The 23,197-nt window shown below is 37.4% G+C and overlaps 1 protein-coding gene across 1 annotated transcript in view; it reads left to right on the top strand.

Moving 5' to 3' along the window:
• The first annotated feature begins 794 nt into the window (after positions 1-794).
• FGF14 (fibroblast growth factor 14) overlaps positions 795-23,197 on the top strand; it is a 139,954-nt gene continuing 117,551 nt past the window's right edge. The window contains 1 exon segment of the mRNA XM_032226722.1: positions 795-990. Within this exon segment, the coding sequence (XP_032082613.1) occupies positions 795-990 (196 nt within the window).

Genomic DNA, 23,197 nt, shown 5'->3' with positions numbered 1-23,197 from the left:
CACGCGCTTCCCCGTTGTCGCGCGCGTGCTGAGCGGCGATCACAAAAGCCCCGCTTGGAAGGCGAGGGGGCGGCCGCTTGTGTGGCTTCCCTTGGCCGGCCGAGCCTTTTTCATCAATCCCACCGAGCCACCCCATCCCTCATCCACCCCTCCGCCGCCTTGCAGTTGCCTCCTCCTGTTCCCCCCGCCCGCCCCAAAACGCTTGTTGTTGCTGGGTTTTGGGAATCGCCCCGCTTTTAACTCCCCACCCACGCCCCAAGGACAAACCCCCTCCCTCGGTTGCCTTGGGAAGGGAGAGGGAGGGTGTGCGTGTGTGTTTGTGTGTGTCTCTGTGTGTGTGGCGGGGTGTCGGCAAGGGTGGGACCGAAGTGCCTTGATATGAAGTCTTTTTCTCTCAGGAGCCGAAGCGTACACTTTCCAGATGCTGCTTTCCGAAGCACTCGGCGGCAGCTCTGAGGAGGAGGAGGAAGACGCGGCGGTGACCCGAGCGATGGAAGCGGCAATTGCCGCCGTCATGGAGAAGCGGGCATGAGCCCGGCGTCGTGGAGGCACCGTCGCAATCTTAGACAGACCTCCGCCGCTGCTGCTGCTGCTCCTTCGGCTGCCGCTTGTTGCTTTGCTTCGGTCCGAAGCCCTCGGAGGCTTCATGGGTGGTGACCCCGTGACTTTTTCGTCCTTGCCCTTGGCTCGTAAGGCGATGGGGTCGTGCCTAGGCTGAGCCGAGGCAAGCCCGGCGCCCTTTCCGCGGTGAGCTTGAGCCGGGCGCCCCGGGAAAGCGCGGGAACTGAGGGGCCATGGCTGCGGCCATCGCCAGCGGTCTGATCCGCCAGAAGCGTCAAGCGCGCGACTTGCAGCACTGGGACCGGCCCTCGGCCAACAGGAGGCGCAACAGCCCCAGCAAGAACCGCGGGATTTGCAATGGCAACCTGGTGGATATCTTCTCCAAGGTCCGCATCTTTGGGCTCAAGAAGAGGAGGTTGCGGCGCCAAGGTGTGTGTGTGCGCGCTTGTGTGCTTTCTGTCCGTCTATCTCTTTTGTGTGCGCCTGTGTTGTGTTTTGAAGCGAAAGTCCTGAATTGTGGCTGCTCACAAGTTGGGGCTATAGGGGTAGTCCTTGGCTAGCGACTGGTTTATGTTGCTAAATGAGAAATGGGTGAAGTGAGCTTTGCCCTGTTTTATGACTTGGCTTGCCAACACGAATCCACTGCAGGTGTTAAAATGAGCAAAATAGTGATGAAGTGAATCTGGCTTCCCATTGACACTTGCTTGGCCAAAGGTCGCAAAAGGGGATCACGTGAATCCCCCCTCCCCCAGGACAGGGCAACAGTCATAAATGTGAGTCAGTTGTCAAGCATCTGAATGTAAATCATGTGACCACAGGGATGCTGCAATACCCATAAGTGTGGGAAATGGTCGTAAGTAACTTTTTTCAGGGCCGTTATAACTTTGAATGGTCGCTAAGCAAACTGTTGTAAGTCGAGGACTGCCTGTACCCTGTGGATGAAGGACAGAGAAAATGAATGAGGAAATAAACAAATAAATAAGTGAAATAACCCATAACCTATACCTTCTTGATGCTTCTTGGGGTAGTGGGAAAAAAGGCTCCCCCATTCAATTTGCTGTTTTAGGTGGCTCTGCCCATTCTAGAGAGGCTATTTTGAGTCAATCTGTCAAAAGTAGTTCTCATGCTTTTATTAGGCAGTAATCTGAAACAAGTTTTCCACTGTAAGCATGCATATGAACAAATGTCTAAATTCCCTATCTATTACATAATATTTGGTGTGTAAATGGTACAGTTCTATAGAGTGTCAAAAAGTCAAAACGTCAATTTAATTATGATCAATAATCAAGCTAACCACTGAGATGCTGATAGTGATTATAACACTTTATATAACTGAGGGAACAACAATCCACCAAATCTACATTTTGAGTACTTTGATTACAAGTACTATGTTCCAAACGCTGCAATATTTGGTGAAGTGATTGGGAAAAGTGCTTTCAATCAATTCATTTACTTTTGATGTAGTCAAGAGTATTATAAAAAGAAAAAGTCTGGCCTTGTGCCCCAGCCTCCTGATTTGCTCATCATCTCTGCTACTAATGCTTACGATGGTCTGGTAAGATTATCAGTATTTCAGATTAATTAGAATAGGTATGTGGCATTGTGTAAATGGTATCCCTTATGCCATTTTATTTTTATGCAGAACAAAATGCTTAAAAAGCATTTCCCCACATGTTTTAATTGAGCTGGGTAGCTCTCATAGGGCTTAATGCACAACAGAAAATGTTGCTTTTTGAGATCTGTGAACAGTATTCTAACTTGTTTCCAATCCAATAGTGTGAAAATGGTTAAGACACCTTGAAGCCCTGTAGAGATAACAAGGAGAAAAATAGCATGTGTACTTTAAAACAAAATCAGTAAAAGAAAAACCATATGATGTAAAAAGTAAATCTGCAAAACCATTGCTAGTCATGCTTGATTTTTCTCATTGCTTTCATTTCCCCTAGAAGATTGTTTGTTTTAATAATAAACATAACAAGATCAATTTGAAGGCAATTTTTCTAATGTAAAAGATCATTTATAATTTTTCCAGTATTAACAATTTGCGGGTAGAATGGAAAATAAGCCTGATGAGAGAACAAGCGGGCCAAAAACTAAGGTTTCCCAAAGATGCACATGAAAAAATGTGACAATTTGAGATGGGATAATAAATGTAGCATTCAGTGCATTTTGAGTTATTTTCAAAAATTAACAAGTATCATCTTTATTGTCATTGTATTTAAATACAACGAAATTGGTTATACAACGAAATGAGCAAGATAAGATGTGTTAGACATTTGATGGCACTCTAACTTTAAGTATTCAGAGAAATTGAAGTAGAGAACCCTTAATGAGTAAATATAGGGAAATTCCAATTCCATAACAACCTGTCTTTGCATGCTAAGGCAGGGCTCACTCTGATCATGTTGACTTTTAGTAATTGACTTCCTTTGCATTCTGGGACACACTGTCAGATTTTGGGATATCCCCTTAACACTTGCCGCCTCCTCTTCAGTTTTATATTCATTTTATTCCCTTTCTTCTCTTTCTGTGAACAATACAGCACTACGTGGTCTCCACCTCACATTCAATTTATTATTTTGTATTTCTTTTCACCTGTGCAATCACCAAGCTGATCTTCCAGGGCAAAGAATTATAACTTAGGGAATCTTTGGGCAAGCTAATATACCACACATTGTGTATTTTTGTTTTTCTCTCTCATGCTTTCTCTGTGTTCATAGTTCAGTGGCTATAAGGGGTGGGGAAGACATGATGGCTTATATATTCTCTGTCCACAAATGAATTTGACCAAAACATAAGCATATCATACAAAGAGTGTGATTTTAAAAAAAAGCTGCTCTTGTGGTTTAGAGAATTTCCTATTTCCCATTCTGGTTACATCTTATATTTACAAAGGGTCAAAGTTCATATTATCCATGCTGATAGAAAAATGAAAATTTGGTTTCTCCCAACATGTTTCCCCACTTAGTTGTAAATTCTGCATGTTTTTTATTTTTTCCTTTATATGTAAAATAATGTATTGATCAAATTACCAAATGTATTAGAGAGCAATATTAAAATGTTTGCCTTGGCTAAGAAAGCGAACCATACTTCTTTTGTGCATAAGTTGCATTTAAGAAGTTTTACTAGTATAAGGAAGATTAAAAGAATATCTTTAAATGAATAGATCAAGAATAAAAGGCGTTTTCAAGCTTTACAGTGTCATTACAAGTGTGATTTAGCAATAGCATAGCTAAAATGAATTTCTGGCAGTAGTAGCTACTGTATATAGAATACTAAACTGATTGTTACAGATTATTGAAATAAAGTACAGATAGAATAGTGATGTTTATAATTGCTAAATTCTATGGCTGCTTAATAGTAATGTTGTCAACAAAACAACATTAATGGATCAATTTGTGACCATGTTTCTTAGTTTATAGCAAAGGCATTGGAAGGCTTAGTAATTTTGTATAATTTGTATTTTGAAAGTTGCAAGAAAGAGATTTCTCATGAAATGTGATAGTTGTCATATTTTTAATCTATGACATGCAACTTAATAGTACAATATTCTGTATTTTTATACAATAAAATGACACTAATAGTAGTATATACTTTCAGTGTTTAGGTACGGGATGAGCTATGCATGATATCCATTTATATTTGTTTAAGATTATCCAATGAAAGAAGAACTGTATTCAATAAAAGAGGGAATTGCATTCAACAATATATCTATAAAATTAAAGTGAATGCATTGCTAGACTTAAATCATAATGTTTATTATGTCAATAATGGTCTTAAATAAAAGTAACATAAAATGGACATTGACTATGTTAGAATGCAGGACATCCAACATGTCCAAGTCATAAAGCTTATTAATTCTCTATTAGGAAATGCTTCTTCAGCAATGCAAAAGATAGAAAAGAGGAAAACATTGAATGTATATTTGTATAATATTGTAATTTATTTATTCATCTTCGTTCAAGGCATTCCCTTTTTTCAGTATTCAAGTATAGAATATTTATAGAGACTATTCCTAGAAACCCTTTATAAAATGTTTGCTTTTTCTTTTTAACTCTTTTGTTTTAAATAATAAATCTATTAGATATGACAATATGAGCATATCCCTTGTTTTTTTTTACAATATAGAAATACATTTGCTTCCTCAATATGATGACTTAGTTGATTTAACTTTAGAAACAAAAATCATTATTTTCCAAAACATGTACTTTAAAAATGGAAAATATTGACAAATCTTTTCTTTCACCATATATCATATGCTGTTATATAAACAACTATTCGTGCTTAAGTTTTATTGTGATACATTTTTATTGCTTGTAAGGAAAAAAAGATAGTTTTGCAGACATCTTAAGCTCATCACAAACCAGATTATTTTCCAGGTCCACAGGTTGTGTGACCATTTTTATGGATCTAGGATCAGGACTTGTTTTAAATAGTATGTTGTAAAGGAGCAAACCAGTTCAATTTAATTCAGTAATTAGATCTTGATTGGTAAAGAGTCTGATCTGACATAATGAATTGAATCATAATTAGAAATTAAATATTATTTTAGTTACTAATGAGTAAATTCCACTGATATCAGTAGATGTACTTTAAGTGTGCCATCTTATATGCTGAAGCTTTTCATACTGCAGTTTGAAATGTTTATGGAACTATGTTAGGATTAGGTTGGAATGCAAGAAATTAATTGAAGGAAAGCCCAACATAATTTAATAATAATAAATTTTCTAAATGTGTTTGTGGGTAAGGTATAAGCAGAACAAGATGTGCTTATCTTTTGTTATGGTTTCTGTTGATCCTTTATCCAAATTGAATCATCCCAGCTGCAATCATTAATACATAAAATATTCTCAGCCACACTACTAAGCTACCATGAAAAATCATTTTTTGTAGGATAAATCCCTGAGTAAACCAAGGTTCTACTCAGATTGTTAAATAGTTTTAGTCAAATTTTACTTATCATTGTTAATGGTTTAAAGTATGATTAACTTTTTAATATTTTAAAATGTAGTAAATAAATAAAATAGAATAAAGTTTGTGTAGTTTTCTGGTATTTATTTAGAAGTAAATTCCAATTACATTAATGGGGATAATTCCTAGGTAGGTAGTATAATTTGCACTCTAGATTGCAAGATTGCAGCCTTAACTCAGTTATCATTTGGTTCTAGGATAACAGTTAAGCAGTTAATTACTCTATGTTAGAAAATTGAAATGAGAACATTTTACTAATTCCATTTGCATCTTTCTTAAATGACCAGTTGATAAATTACTTAAAAAAAGAAGAAGAAGATTGAAGTTCACTGCAAATGCTATCTTATTGAAAAAAAATAACCAGGTGCCTGTTTGCATGTTTACACTGGCAATATTTTCTTGAATGTCCTATTTACCCTTTGGGTAACTTACATTTGAAATAAAATACTTAGTCGTTCAAATGAGAAATTTCATACAGAATAATACAAATGGCACTCCAAGGAGCTGATTACTTCTGGGGAAATCAGTCAGGAATCAGATTCCTTTTGTAACCTTACTTCACAAAAACCTTTGGTATATGACAATATATAGCAGTCGTGTATCTACATAATGTCATATAATCTACATCATCTGGGAATATATTTTACTGACACCCAAATATACATCAGTATATAATTAGCTATAACTATGAAACAAATGTTGTAGATAGATTTTTTTGCCTCTTCTCTTGAAAAACATTCTTTCTTGCTACAATTACACAGTCTTACATGTATAAATTACCCACTCATATCATTTTGTTTTTAAAGTAAGTATATTATTCTAGTAATATGTTAATTCATGTCTGTTTAATGATGCTATCTGGACTTCCTACTAAATTATTCATAATAAAGAATGTGCTTTCTATAAATTCCACAAGTTGAGCACAACTCCTAGTGAATTCATGGAATTTATTTATTCATTGAAGCTACATAGCCACCTATCTCACAAAGTGATTCTAGGTGGCTCAGAACAACCAATAAAAACAACAGGATAAAAAGAAAAGACTCATTCCCATTAGGTGCCAAACGAAACTATTAATCTCCCAAGCTTTTATATCCATGCTGTTCTTCTGCCAGCATAATGGAAAAGTTATTTTCTTCTAGGATGTTTTTAGACTTCCTAGTCTAGCATACAGCATTAAAATTCACAACTGATATCTTACCAAGTATAAATCAGAACCAACCAGCTTAGTTTTCTGAGAGTTGATCTGAGGTCAATTGGATAAATTTATCTGTATCCTGCATTGTAATTTTTATTTTCCTCACCTTTCTGTTTGCAATGAGATTTAATTTGATGAGAAATACAGACTTTTGGATTTTTCTAAAATTGCCTAAGGATAATAAAAAAGAGGCACTGTTTCAGTATTAGATGTTTTCTTGGAGGGTATATTGTCTCAAGGAGGCATGCAATGTAGATGTTAAAGCAAATACTATACCACAGTTTTCTGTAGCCTCTGGAATTCTTTCTGAATATAGTATTTTGTTGCCAGACTACTTAATTTAAAAAGCATTTTTTAAAGACTACAGTAGTACATAGTCAATTATTAGAAAATGTGTGTGTTTGTATACACAAATATATACATATGTATCCATATATGTACATGGATTTTTTTCTTGTTGATAATCTTTACCCACATTCCATTTTTATGTGGTGATTAATTTTCAAAATATCTTTACAGCGTATATTGCAAAGTCAACTTTATGACTGGGTTATTTGATTTGGATGTAATGGGCTGTGAAATCGAGCATATCAGCACATAAGACCACCAGAGAGATATGAAAGCACAGATGATAGGACTGATGATAGGAAATACTTCTGAATAATAGTGTCATTGCGCCTTAACAAATAGCATTTCTAAAATTAGAGCTTTGGGCATGAGCAAAAGGTATGTTTTTCGATACTGTCTCCTAATAACAATCATGGCTGTTATTTGGGCCATCATTTCTCATTAAATTCAATTTGAAGCTAACAAAGCTTTAATGTGCATAAATGCAGGAAACTAACAATTTCATCTTTAAAAACACTGTATCAATGAAAGATACACATCCCCTAACGCTATGCATAATAATGTGTTCTGAATGGCTAGCGTCATGAAATGAAATGAAAAATTGGATATGGGTCTGCATTAATCTCTTCTTTGCAAGACACACAAAAGAGATATCATTACCTACATTTATTTGATGTTCCAGGTACAGAATATATCAGTTATTGATGTCCAAAGACCAAAGATATATTGCACATATACTGCCTGTCGTTGTTGTATATGGCTGTCGTGTTAGATTGTAGTGTTACTTCAAAGAGATGCCCACACTGGAAATATACACCTTGTAGACATTTTTATTTTATTTTTGTGTGTACAAATGGTGAACAGATGATTAGTGGAAAATTATATAAAACACTTGTATTTTTGATGGGAAATCCTGTTTAAGCACCAATTGATCAGAATTTCTATTATCTATAATTAGGTTTTTTTAATTAAAAAAAATTGGTAGTTCATGGAATAATTAAACATTTCAGTTTAGCTCTTGTTCATGGATTAGAAAGAACAGGAAAATATGTTTACAGAATGTATCATTTATTTTACCGTATTTGTAACCCACTTCAATGCCAACAGAATGTGGTTTACAACATCAAACTAAAAAGATAATAAATAACTAAATCTGAATCAATCCATATAGAGAGAGCTGCAACTCAATATAAAATCAAGAGAGGGGTTAGCAGTCAACTGAAAGGAAGAACACATAGGGATAAAACGGGTAAGCATATTGTAGCAAGATGCAGTTTTCAGATACTTCTGCATTCTTGCATGAGGTGGGGCCTATTATTGAGGACCGGCCACCTCACTTATGACCTGTGACTGACCAAGAGAGAAGACCCTTCTGCAGACCCTTTCAACTAGAGCAGACAGATTCAATGGTAGCAAATGTGTCATATTGCTGCACTGTTTAGAACTTTAAAAGGAATGGCTAGCACTCTGAAATGGAGATGGAAGAGTTTTGTTAACCAACACAGCTCATTTAATCATTTTATATTGGCAGGGCAACCTTGCCAGTAATCTTGTCACTATATTTTATACCAGCTGCAGCTTCTGGGTCTTCTCCGAAAGCGGCTCCATGTAAAGCACATTAAAGTAGCCCAGTCAAATAGGGCTCAAAGTATGAATCGTTAAATTACTGAGGTTGGGGCATCATAGCCAGTTATATACTGTATATAGCAGGGAATGATGTTTTACTGACTCTTCTCATTGTTATGTATAATAGAATTTCCATTGTTGTGCCCCTACCAAGGGAGCTGTGAGTAACAAAACATGTTTGCTCCAATGGTTTTCTTTTTTCATTTTAGTTTATGACCAAAAAATACCCTACACCTGTACATTTGGATGAAATGGATTACTACTTGAGTTATTTGTAAAAAAATAAATAAATGTGGGATACAAACAAACAAATTAAATATAAATTAAATAATTTTGTCGAACATTAAAACTGTCCTGCAATATTTAATATTTTAAGTTATTTATTAAATTTGTATGTCAACCATCTTGCACATGTAATGTACATTGCTCCAGGATTCTCCCAAATACATTAATTAGAAATCATTAATGGTTAATTGAGTTTTTTCTTGACTTTCAATTGCTCTGAATCCAAGATGCCTCTAAGTATATGATAAAAATAATAATGTTATAAATGGTTACATTTTTGTTAATGATGAATAATTCTTTTTGATACTTGATTATTCCCAATGAGCAGCATAAATTAATTTCAGGAGACCATATAGAAATATCAGGATGAACTATTACTACCCAAATATAATAAACCTTAGGCAACAACTATTTCTAGCAATTCAGGAGAATATTGTTCCAGTTTCAGAATCCTGTAATCTGATCCGTTCTCTAGAATGTTGAGTTTGGTTAGATAATTAATCCATTCTCTTAGTTGCTGTTATCAGATAGGAAATGGAAAGGATGTAATTTTAATAGTGATGTTATAAATTACTGTATATTGATGAAAGTACTATAGTTGGGGAATATGGACTCTGCCTATAATATTCCCTAGTGTGTTTTAGATGCTATCATATTCCCTATGTCAATATTAGATGTGAAAGTATAGTAGAGGTGGCTCGATCATTATGAATAATCGTTGATGACATTTCTATGCATTTTTTCAGTTTCCTTTTTAATCTCATCGCCATGACAATGATAAACAAAATAATGAAAATGCTCCAGCAAAAGCTAATAATCCTCAAAATCAATGGCCTTTGCTGTAATTAACTTATCTTCACTGGGTATGAACAGTAACTAAATTTAGCCACATGAGAATCTAAGAGTTCTGTAAATCTTACTATACAAGATGCTTAATAGTGCCCATGAGCCTATTTCCCTTTATTTCACAATTGACTAGGTTTGTGCAACACACTCACCAAGGTCAGCTAAAGAAGTACCAGTAATATTACCAAGTAATAGTTGCATTTATGCAGTTGCATTTATTTATGCAGATGCTTAGCTGGGTTAGTTTTAGCCTTATATTTCTGTTTGCTTGCTAATTTATATTTCATTTAAATCCAGCCTGCTTCGTTAGTTTATGATTCAGTGCATGTATGAATAAATGACATTTGGTTAATTCATTAATTCAACATCTTATGCCAAGGAAAGGAAACTTTCTAGGCTGTGTCACACTCAATGGGCAAAAGGAGCTTTAATTACATCAAATGTGCTCCAAACACTTAACAAAGAGGTTAGAGTACTTTGTGCAGCACACACAAAAAATAATCCCTCAATTTCCCTCCAGATTATAGTCATTCTCAAATGACAAGAAGTACATTTCACATTTAGCAACCCCAACTGGGATTAGCAACTTGGTTATTAAATGAAGTAGTTGCTAAGTGAAACAGTGATTGTGCTTATTCTCTTAGAGAAAGTTTTCCTTTCTTTAGAGACTTATGAAAGTCATAAATGAAAGGATTGCTTGTAAAATTACTTTTTGATCACTGTTGTAACTATGAACATTCACTAAGTGAGGCAATCGCTAAACTGAGATTACCTGTTGTTTTATTGGATATCATATTATCCATTAATCTGCATGGAAGACTCGAGGGGCTGTTGGGCTTGGGTACACTTGCTATGGAACAGTTAGGTAAAACCCATGTCCTATACATTGGATAGGATTTTATAGATTAATCGTGTAAAATACAGGTAACCTCAACATCAGGGGTGGGTTTCAACCGGTCCGCGATGGTCCGCGCAGACCAGTTGGTCGGTGAACCCGGAAGTAAGTAACTTCCGGGAACGCCAAAGGGCCCACCTGCCTGCCTGGGATCCTTACTGGTCTTTGAAGTCTTCTGCACTTCCATGCAGGCGCATGTCGCATACAGCACCTGCGCGATTCTCCATGAGCAGTTGGAGCATCGCGCAGGCGCTAAGACGCATGCATGAACTGCGCACGTGCATGAAGACACCACCGGCCCCGTTCCAACCGTACAGGTTGGAACGGGGTGAGCAACCCACCACTGCTCAACATACAACCACCACTAAACCCAGAATTTCTGTTACTAAGCAAGAGAGTTGCTAAGTGAATTTCGATCCATTTTACGACCTTTCTTGCCACAATTGTTAAGTGAATCACTGCAGTTGTTAAGTTAAAAGTGGAGCTGTTAAGTTAATAACACAGTTGTTAAGGGAATCTAGCTTCCCCATTGACTTTGCTTGTCAGAAGGCTGTAAAATTTAATTACATTTTGATTTCGGAACACTGCATAAATTCATGCCAGTTGCCAAGCGTTCAAATTTTGATCATAGGGATGCTGCAACAGTCATAAAGTATGAAGAACATTCATAAGTCGATTATTTCAGTGCCGTTATAATTTTGAACGGTCACTAAACATATGGTTGTAAGTTGTACATGTGACCCTAAATCATGCAAGCACTCACAGTTTTCAGGACATAATTACATGGCATAATAAACAAATAGTGAATGTATGATGGCTATGCATTGTTTGTGCTAGAGATGTAAATATTTTATTTATTTATTTATTTATTTGACTTATATACCACTTCATAGGGCTTTCAGCCCTCTCTAAGCGGTTTTTACAGTTTTTTTTAGCAAATTGAGTCAGCAATTTGCCCCAACAGTCCGGGTCCTCATTTCACCCACCTCAGAAGGATGGAAGGCTGAGTCGACCTTGAGCCAGTGAGATTTGAACCGCTGAAATGCAGATCACAGTCAGCTAAAGTGGCTTGCAGTACTGCACCCTAACCACTGCGCCGCCTCGGCTCTTTTTGTTTCTAATCATCCTAGTTATCATTTCTTCCTCCCATTGAGGAAGACCTGTTGTCTTTTAAGGTGAACTTTAAGTCCTAAGTGACACATAGAACAAGAAGCAATGGGTGGAAACTAATCAAGGAGAGAAGCAAATTAGAACTGAGGAGAAATGACAGAACAATTAATAGTGGAACAATTTGCCTCCAGAAGTTGTGAGTATCTCCAACACTGGACGTTTTTAAGAAGATGTTGGACAGCCATTTGTCTGAAATGGTATAGTGTTTCCTGTCTAGGCAGGAGGTTGGACTAGAAGACCTCCAAGGTCCCTTCCAACTCTGTTATTCTATTCTATTCTACATACAGAATCACTGTATATGGATGGAATCATATAATTTTAATATTTATTTATGAAAAAATGAGGTAAACTCAAACTGAAGTTCTGGGTGAAGAAACATTAAAAAGTATGACATGTGAAAAGTAGGAAATGTTTAAAAGTGGGAAGATTCTTTACCAGAATATCAAGAGAGAAAAATGAAATGGGATAGGCATACAAGTTCGGTCATGACCTTGGTGACGTGGCATAAAATATTAAGATATAAAAAAACTTCTGAAATATAGGTCGAATCCCTTATAGCAATGGTCTCCAACCTTGGCAACTTTAAGACTTGTGGACTTCAACTCCCAGAGTTCCTCAGCCAGCAAAGCTGGCTGAGGAACTCTGAGAATTGAAGTCCACAGGTCTTAAAGTTGCCAAGGTTGGAGACCACTGCCTTATAGTAGATTCTTGTCAATGGATGTATTCAAAGAACAAAAAAAGAAGTCTATCTCAATCTGATCAGTCACCACCTTTTCTGCTCTCTTTTTAAAGATGAGATTGAATTGCCTGCTATGGATCCCACTGCGAATGCATCTCAGACTTTAATTTCCAGAGGCTTTCTGGTAGATTAACACTAACAAACTCCAACCACTCTTTGTCCTTTTTCAAAAAAAGCAATTTGCAGTGCAGGCAGCTGAAACAGAGTTGTACATTCTTTCTAAAATGTAGAAATGGCAGAGAATTTATTCCATCATTAACTTTAAAAAAAACTGGTGTTAGTAAAGCAGGAGCCAACTTTTTGCACACTAATCAGGTATTCATTTAAAAGAATAAGTACACATAGCTTCTTCCCAATTGATCTAGTGTATGAAATATTTTTTAGCTTAAATTAAAACAAAAATAAGAAAGCACACCTCGCCACTTTTGGTCTCCTCACCCCAACTTAAAAAAACAACAACAACCCACTGAATATAAGCAAATTTTTAACAATTTTTAATTGATTGGAAGAGTCTGCTTTATCTTAAAATAGTAGTCAATGCTGATTTTATGGTTTTAATACCAAAGGAGTTTTTATTTTATTTTATTTTCCAATGTTGCTTAATATCCAATCTAAATAAGATTTCTGAACAAATTAAAAGTGTAGTTAGTGCTTTGTGACATGTTATATAGAGCCCATAAAGATATTGGCTGACTGCGTTCACCCAACATGCCTTGCTCTCTCTCTTTCTTTTTACATACTATATATTCCATTTTCACTGAATGTTATAAAAGTGACGAAAAAGTGACGAAAAAGTGACGAAAAAAGGTAAAGGTTTCTTCTGCCAGCCATGACTAACTCTAGGGCAGTGATGGTTAACCTTTTTGTCGAGGCATGCCAAAAAGATGGGGAGCATGGGGGGGTTGCGCGTGCCCACACCCATAATGCAGTGCCCTCCCCTCTGCATGAGCGCACAACCCCCCCCCGCACATGCACACACAACCCTCCTGCACATGCATGCAGGTTTCACTGAAGCCTCTGGACCTCAGGGAGTTGCAGTGGGCCATTTTTTGCCCTACCCATGCTTCAGGGAAGCCTCCTGAAAAAACCCAGCCCAAAGTGCAAACTGAAGGTCCATTCCCAAACTTCTGGTTTGCACCTTGGGCATTTTTTCACCTCCGGAGGCTTCAGGAAAGCCTCCAGAGGGCAAAAAATGGCCGAACATAAAGGCCGAAAATCACGTGCGCTGGGGCTGACAAGGGCAATGCCTGATGTGCACTCAGAAATAACTCTGCCTGCCACCCATGGCATGTGTGCCATAGGTTTGCCATCATGGCTCTAGGGCATGGTACTCATTTCTGATTCACAGTTGAAGAACCAGCGTTATCCAGAGAAGCTTCTGTGGTCATGTGGCTGGCATGATTATATGCCAAAGGCGCATCGAATGCTGTAGCCTTCCCACCAAAATAGTACCTATTTATCTACTTGCATTTACATGCTTTTGAGCTGATAGGTTGGCAGAAGCTGGGGCAAGTAATGGAATCTCACTCCATTACTCACTATTTACATTTCAAACAGCCAACCTCCTGATTGACAAGCCCAATGTCTTCATGGCTAGGCCACTGTGCCCCCTTTACAAGTGAGTGACTAAATAATAATAAATAATGTTGATAAGTTCTAAAAAGAAAAGTCAGGATACAAAAAGATAAATGGGAAAATATTTAATCTGAGATTCTCTGAGGTGGAAACATAGTTTACTCCTTCCAAATTCATTAATTCAAGATTGAAAAAACAAACAAACCTGAATTTATGATTTAAGGTATTTTTCACAGTTTCGTGTCTAAATGAATGATCCTTTACTTTCTTTTGACATTTTTTTTAAATATGCTATGATCTCTCACAAATAAATTCCACTTTTTTTAAAGCAAGGTATTTTTTTATATTTATATTTTTTATAACAGAATAACAGAGTTGAAGGGACTTTGGAGGTCTTCTAGTCCAACCCCCTGCTTAAGCAGGAAACCCTATACCATTTCATACAAATGGTTGTCCAATCTCTTCTTAAAAACCTTGAGTGTTGGAATATTCACAACTTCTGGAAGCAAGTTGTTCCACTGATTAATTGTTCTAACTGTCAAGAAATTTGCCCCAGCTTCAGCTGCTTCGGAGAATAGGTGATCATCCTCTTTTTTGTGGTAGTCCCTTAGATATTGGGACACTGCTATCATGTCACCCCTAGTCCTTCTTTTCATCAAACTGGATATACCCAGTTCTTGCAACTGTTCTTTGTATGTTTTTGCCTTCACTCCTAATCATTTAGGTTGCTCTTCTCTGCACTCTTTCTAGAGTCTTTGATTATATTGTGCTTTATGGACAAACAGGATCTTTTTGAAACAGGTGTATAGAAGTAACAGATCATTTTTTCATTTAATTCATAAAAAAGGATTACAGTTGTAATTTTAAATCTGTTCCTTCCATTGATTTTATTGTTGATTTATGATTTGGTATGTTGTTATTTTTCTTCCATGAGAGTTACTTTCTTCACTTGAATCTCTAAATACTCTTCCTTATTTACCTAGAAGGAAGATGAATTTAAGATAAAAGGAATTAGAAAAAAATAGCATAGAATAATATTGTTCAGTGCCCAGCTTCCCCATCTTGTTGACCTATTTATTTTACACTGTAAAATATGATAGACTTGTCTTCAGTTATTTGCACCTTCTTCTAACTGCTAATAGCCTCTTCTACTAAGCAAGTGCAAAATAGTGTTCCGTCCCACAAATTCATAGTTATTTATTTAGGGAAACACTCACCTTCCTGTGGGCAAATTCAAAGAAGTCAAAAGAGAACAAACCATCTTAAGAAAAAAATCACTGAGGACAAAGCGGAGGATAATTACAGGTTATGATAAATATATAGTATGGTTTAAATAAAGTCCAAAAAAGCCTTTCTTAAAGTATGATCTTTCCAATGTGTGAACTTCAGAATTTCTCAGAATTGACACTTGCTAAGAATTCCGAGAGTTGACACAAAATTGAAACACAATCGTGTTAGGAAAGTATATACTATGTAGCTGTGATGGCGAACTTATGGCACGCGTGTCAGAAGTGGCATGCAGAACCTTCTCTCTGGGCATGCCAGCCATCGCTCATTGCTCTTCCGGGTTCTGATGCGCACATGCACACGCTGGAAATCGGAAATTCAGTATGCATGCACTGGGAAACTGCTCTTCCGGTTTCCAGTTCCCCCGCATGTGCGTGCTATTCGGTGCCAAAAAGTTTCACCAACACTGGTATATAGTCTAATGGTGTGATGAACTAAGAGGAAAAGATAGTACGGAAGAATATAAATAGTAAACATTTTATAACGATGAAGAAAGGGGAGCTAAGAAATATGGAAGGAAATTAAGAAGTCATCTATTGATGGAAGATTGGCTAGGTATTTAAGATTTAGCAATAGCAATAGCACTTAGACTTACGTATATACCACTTTATAATTCTTTACAGCCATCTCTAAGCAGTTTACAGATTGCCATATTTATTGCCCCACAACAATTTCGGGCCCTTATTTTACCTACCTCAGAAGGATGAAAGGCTGAGTCAACCTTGAGTCTGGTGAGATTTGAACTGCCAAATTGCAGGCAGACAGCTGTCAGAAGAAGTAGTCTGCAGTACTGCATTCTAACCACTGTGCCACCAAGGCTCACTTTCATATATAATACAGCTGGATAATGCAATTTTGAAAAGATACTACAAAACATCTGGGAGGTAAATGAAATGTAATCCTTGTCTACGGTCTTTTAAAGGAGTACATATTTTCCCAGGATCACATGACACATGTAGCCATTCATTTCTGTAAAAAGATAAGAGTTGCTTTAAAGTAGTGGTCCCTAGCCTTTATGGCTGGGTTGCCTGGCAGTGAGGGGAGAGGGGAATTGGTCCATCATTCGCACAAGTTGAGCTGCACCCATGTGATGGCCAGCTGCTCATGTGGCCCAGTTCTGAACAAGCCATGGCCCGGCAGTGGTCCATGTCCCTGGGGTTGGGATCCCTGCTTTACAGAATAAGAAGTGGTTGCTTCGAGCACTGCCTGATGCTGCTCTATAAACAATGATAGATAGATAGATAGATAGATAGATAGATAGATAGATAGATAGATAGATAGATAGATAGATAGATAGATAGATAGATGATAGATAGATAGATGATTGATTGATAGATAGATGATAGATAGATAGATAGATAGATAGATAGATGATAGATAGATAGATAGATAGATAGATAGTTAGATAGATAGATAGATAGATAGATAGATAGATAGATAGATAGATGATAGATAGAAATTGAAGAGACAAGAAAGAGGCAGGTGTTGAGGCAAGATTACATTACTTTTGTTAGATATTCAGTTCCAAACTGCGAACTATCCAAACAGCTTACTTTTCACTGATGTGCACAGCAGGGAGCCTCAGTTGAAAGATCTTGGAATTTTAAATTTTAAGCTTAAGAATAATAATCAGAATAGCTATTTGGGCATAACAAAGTAACACCTGGCTAGTGTTATATTCACGTGCTACAGTTATTTGTGTCCAGGATGATGGTTACTGATATGTGGGTGATTAAAAGTACTTACTTATTTTTAAAATTACTGTTCTGTTTTCTAAATTGGAACATACAGGATCTGTGTAAAATCATTTGCATGTAGCCCATTCAAATTCCAAATCAGATCAGCTTATCAAATTGAGTTTATGGTGTGTGGAGTCTTTGGTGTCCTCTGAGCTTGCTTGTTTTCTTTCAGATGTTTCATTACTCACGTAGGTAACATCAGATGTAGATATCCAGTACCCAGGAGTTTATAATCTTTGTTCTTGGATGGAGTTGCAGTACCTCAGACAGATCTGGTTTGTAACTTGGGAATGTTCTTGGACTCACAGATCCTGCTCGAACAGCAGGTGGCAGCTATAGCCAGCAGGGCTTTTGCCCAATTGTGCTGTGTGCCAGTTGTGCCCTTTCCTGGACAGGGAAACTCCTCACTTGGTCACTCACATCTTAGTGATTGGATTATTACAATGTGCTGTACATGGGGCTACCCTTAAAAAGTGTCCAAAGCTTCAGCTGATGCAGAATGTGAACATGCAAGCCATACTAGAAGGGCACATGTAAACAACCTTGCTCTGCGAACTGCACTGGGTATCAGTTTGCTTCTGGGTCCAATTCAAAGTGTTGCTCATCTTCTATAAAGCCATATGTAGTGTATGGCTTCCCCCATCACATCACCCACCTCAGTCGTTCAGGCAAGGAAGGTATGTTGCAAGCCCCATCAGTCAAGGAATTTTATGTGCTAGAGTCTAGCAAGAGGGCCTTCAATGCTGCTCTCCCCACATTATGGAACATCCTGTCGCCAAAGATGAAAAAGGCCCCCACTCTCTCGACTTTCCATGAGGGGGACAAACTTGCCTCTGCAGCCTTGGGGGGCAGGCACAGAGGACCATGTAACTATGGGGCTGAATAGCCCCATGAGAGTAGTTTTACCTGTAATAACCAGTGTTAATGGCCATGTTGGGATTTTTACCCTTTTGAACTTAATAGTGTGTGTCTGTGTGTGTGTGTGTGTGTGTGTATGTGTGTGTGTGTGTGTATACAATGAAAAACTAACTTAATTTTATTTTTGATGTTAATTTTAATGTTATTTTATTTTATTGATTATATTATACTGTACACTTCCCAGAGCCACTCTTTCAGGGAGTTGGGCAGTTTAGAAATATGAAGTATAAATAAATAAAAATAAATATGCTAAGTCATCAATAGCAATAGCAATAGTTAGACTTATATACCGCTTCATAGGGCTTTTAGCCCTCTCTAAGCGGTTTACAGAGTCAGCATATTGCCCCCAACAACAATCCGGGTCCTCATTTTACCCACCTCGGAAGGATGGAAGGCTGAGTCAACCTTGAGCCTGGTGGGATTTGAACAGCCGAACTGCTGAACTGCAGTCAGCTGAAGTAGCTTGCAGTGCTGCATTTAACCACTGCGCCACCTTGGCTCATCAAAGTCACTAAAGCAATGCATCACTCTTTATTTTTGTAGAAATGCGTTCCACTATAATTGGCTAATAAGATATAGGAGATCAGTACATAGCAATTATTAATAATTCTTTTTGATGGTTTTAGCTCGTGCTATTTTATAGAGCTGACCCAACCTGGAAGGCAAACAAATTGCTTCATCTTAATACTGATTTTAAATCTATGTACAATTCACTCACACTGTAATTCCTGAATCTGAATGCAGACTCCACTTTCTAATGTTACCTATTAGAAAATTAGCTATATCAATTCTTATGAAGAAGCAAAAACCACAGGCTTAATTGAAACGTAAGAAAAAGAGTAACAATACAGGGAGTACCTTGTTTTTGGTATTGCCATATTGGGATGAATACTATCAGGTCCATTCACTACCTGATTTAAAAAGCAAACAAACCATGTAGTAGAAGAAGAGGTAGAGCCTTTGGCCTTATAATGAAGAGGGGAAAGAAAAGATTGTAGTCATTATATTTCCTCAGGCAATCCAAGTCTATCCAGGGGTGGGTTCCTACTGGTTTAATAACCAGTTCGCTGAACACGCACACATACAATTTAGAGAGAAATCACCTACTGCATTACTGCTGGGGAGGAAAACAGCTGATGCGCGGCAATCCATTCTGCCGCGCCTGTCAGCTGGGCTTCAGAAAAAGGAATAAAGACGAGTATAGCGCAGGGGTGGGTGGGCGGGCCCAACTGAAAGTCAGAGCGAACCAGTTCGCTCCCCGCTCATAGTCGCAGCTACCGGTTTGTCTGAACCTGTCCGAACTGACAGAATCCCACCCCCTGAGTCTATTCCACCTTGAACTCCGACTCTTTATCTACCGCCAATTTAGTGTTGACTGTTAGTTGACTAGATTCTTGTGTATAGGCAAGAGCAATAAATTAGCTTAACTGAAACTTAATATGAGGTTCTGATTTTTCATGCCTGACAATACAATAATAAAGCTATGATATTGGACTATTATGTCCAAAGAGAAAGTAATTATCAGGATGGACTGAAGATAAGAATTCTAGATAGGGTCAGTTTTCAGATATCATCTCAGCTTATTTGTATTTCAAAGTTTTCGTTTTAAAATTAACTTTTATATAATTAAATAGAAATTAATTATTAAACTTTCGTTAGATGTATTTTCTAGGGCAATGTTATGTATCTGTTTTAAACTGTCTGAATTTGGATAGATACTGCATATAACCATATGAGAGCTGGCTAAAGATATGCATATATTTTATGGCTGATTTATGTCCAACCCAAGGAGTTATTACTCCTTGCCTTTTTCTCTCTAACATAGAACCCTTTAATGTTACGCATATTGGAGAGCATAAACAGCATAAACACAAGCATGATGTTAAGAATTCCAGTTATGTATCATTAGTTTCTAGGTTATTATACATGAGGAAGAGGGCATTTCTGTTCACTGTGAACAAAATACTATAGGATTCATGTACATTGCATAATATTTTCAAGCATATTCTACAATGCATATTCACAGATTCACATCCTGGGGAAAAAACTGATCAGTTTTAGAATCAGTTTGTATAAAGTAACATTATTATTGATCTGGTTGATTTATTCAGCATGTTTGAAGGGTTCAATTGTTTTTGTAGTGTATTCAGTTTTTACAATGCACTATGTGACAAAACAAATGGATTTGTTTTTTCAGCCTGATTGTCATAGTGTTTAATGCTGATTTGAGCTGAGAAATTATGACTGGTACAAGTTTACCAGTCATAAGCTTCCATGTGTAAGACAGAAGTAGAACATAGGTCTCCCCATTCCGAGTTATTCACCTTAATTAATATACTACACTGGCTCTTGTTTGTATAAATGAAGAATATGCTGTAGAATATACCCCATTTCTGCTGTGAACAGGTAGCAGATGTATTGTATACTCATACAATATTTTAGGGATGCGGTGACTCAGTGGCTAAGATGCTGAGCTTGTTGATCAGAAGGTTGGCAGTTCAGCGGTTTCAATCCCTAGCACCGTGTGATGGAGTGAGCTCCCCTTACTTGTCCCAGCTTCTGCTAACCTAGCAGTTCAAAAGCTGGTAAAAATGAAAGTAGAAAAATAGGGACCACCTTTCGTGGGAAGGTAACAGTGTCCTAAGTACCTTTGGCATTTAGTCATGCCAGCCACATGACCATGGACAAATCTTCGGACAGTGCTGGTTCTTCAGCTTTGAACAGAAATGAGCACAATCCCCTAGAATCGGGTATGACTAGCACATATGTGTGAGGGGAACCTTTACCTTTACTTACAGTATTTTACCTTATTCACAGTCACATCATTTGGGGAAAAAAAGCAACAAGAGCATTTGCTGAATAAGGCTCTACAGCTGCCACTTTCCCCTGTAGATCTAGAATGCGACCCTAACCAAATAGCATGTCCTTTAAGCCCCAAAAAATGACAACATCCCTAGGTTCAGAGTTAAAGAGCAGAAAAGTGTTAAGTGTTCAAGAAGGAACTTCATAAGATTAATGATCTACCAAGGAGTCCGGACTATTTCCCAAATAGCCATGCATATTGTTTCAGATGATTTGCATCTGTTAGACTTGGGTCAGCTACTCAAATGAATCCTACAACAATCTTATATTATATCCTAACCCTTAATCTGAACTTGAACTTTCATGGATAATTGGTCTTGTTTTTTCCTGACCATATCTTCTGCTCAACTGTTGGAATTCCATAGCTGTATTTTGCTAGTTTATATTTAACATGTGTTTTCTTGCTGAACCTGATGACATTATTTTAGTTAATTCAACCCAGGTTGAATTAGCTGTTATAGAACCAAGGTGGCGCAGTGGTTAGAGTGCAGCACTGCAGGCTACTTCAGCTGACTGCAGTTCTGCAGTTCGGCTGTTCAAATCTCACCGGCTCAAGTTTGACTCAGCTTCCATCCTTCCAAGGTGGGTAAAATGAGGACCCGGATTGTTGGGGGCAATATGCTGACTCTGTAAACCGCTTAGAGAGGGCTGAAAGCCCTATGAAGCGGTATATAAGTCTAACTGCTAACTGCTATTGCTAAAATAGCATGAGCTAAAGCCATCAATAACAATTATTAATAATTTGCCTAAACCTATCCTGGAAATTTGTTGATAAGAACTAAAGGCATTATATGCCTATCTTGGCACTTGTCCCTGATTTTTAAGCTAAAAAATGTTAGAGGGTCATATCGCACAGCAAAGCAACAGCCTTCAGCCCAGTTTTTCTAAGACACTGAAGATTGGTACCCAAATGATTACAATGTTTTCTTAGAAATTAAAAGGATGAGTTGTGGTAGTTTAGGAATCAGCGTAAGCCTGTATAACCCCCAAAGGAATATCCTAGGTTGCTCTGGTGGGGGAGAGATGGCAGATGGCATGTAACCTTCTGGTAACTGGTTGTTTGCAAGAGTCTTTAATAAAGAGTTGGAATAGTCTGTATTAACCAGCCAAAGGTTAAAAGAATTTTAATAGCTGTCTGAAGAGTTTGAGGTAAGATGAATTTCAATGAAGTTTTTTTCATATTTATTTTATGTAACAGAAATTGTTTAAAAGCAGTTGACTGCCAACTTGATTAAGGAATGGAGGGAGCACTTATTCAATTGCCCCACAATTGAATATTTTGTTTAATATTCATAACTTTATTAATATGTTTTGCAGTTTAATATTACTATGGTTACATTGAATGATATATTCAGGATTTGGAATGTATCATTATATGAAGAATGATAGTCCTGGTTCCTAGAAAAATTGATAATTTTAATGGTTGTTGTTATGAAAACAGGAAGAAGGAGTATATTTGCCACTGACGTACGTATGCATAGGGCTGTCCCTGACGTACGTATGCATAGGGCTGAGAGGAGGAGGGAGCTTTGGAAAAAGGTTCACAGAAGGAAATAGGAACAGGTGGCTACTGATTGGCCCCTCCCAGAGAGCTTATAGGTGGGGCGACAGGAGGGAAATTTTGCAGGAAACAACAATTTACTGATCCAGTTGTAGAGAAAGATTGGAAGAATTTTGTGAGTTCAAGCCTTGTTTCATAGATAGCTTTTTGGGCTCCCAGCAAGGGGTTGCTTATCTCCCTCCTTAGTTGTGGCAGACAGCCAAGTCTGCGGCCGTATATATTGTAGAGGCTTGGGACAGAGCAGTATGTGATAATAAAAAAGAAAATATTAGTTACTTAAAATAGTATCATTCACTATAACTTTAAAACCTTGAAAACCTTATTCTTACACCACATATGGCTATGATTTTACTTTTAGACACTATTTGAGGATTTCAACAACTCCATCCATGCATAACTCTCTTGCTGTTCCCTTTTCTCTTAACCTTTAAATTTATTTTGCAGTTCAATCCTGATTCATTTTCTCTGTCAGAACAAACCTCCTCAGTCTACATCTTCCTTACAGATCACTCACTTTCATATTCACTCTCCATTCATGGTAGCCGTCAATCTCTTCTTGTTCTACCACATAGGTTTCTGAACTAAAACTTTCCTGCTATATCCAGTTTCATTTTTG

This window comes from Thamnophis elegans, chromosome 11, assembly GCF_009769535.1.
Source record: "Thamnophis elegans isolate rThaEle1 chromosome 11, rThaEle1.pri, whole genome shotgun sequence".
In the NCBI taxonomy this organism is placed as follows: Eukaryota; Metazoa; Chordata; class Lepidosauria; order Squamata; family Colubridae; genus Thamnophis; species Thamnophis elegans.
Note: the sequence above shows the minus strand (reverse complement) of the source record. Positions and strands in the feature narration are given on the sequence as shown.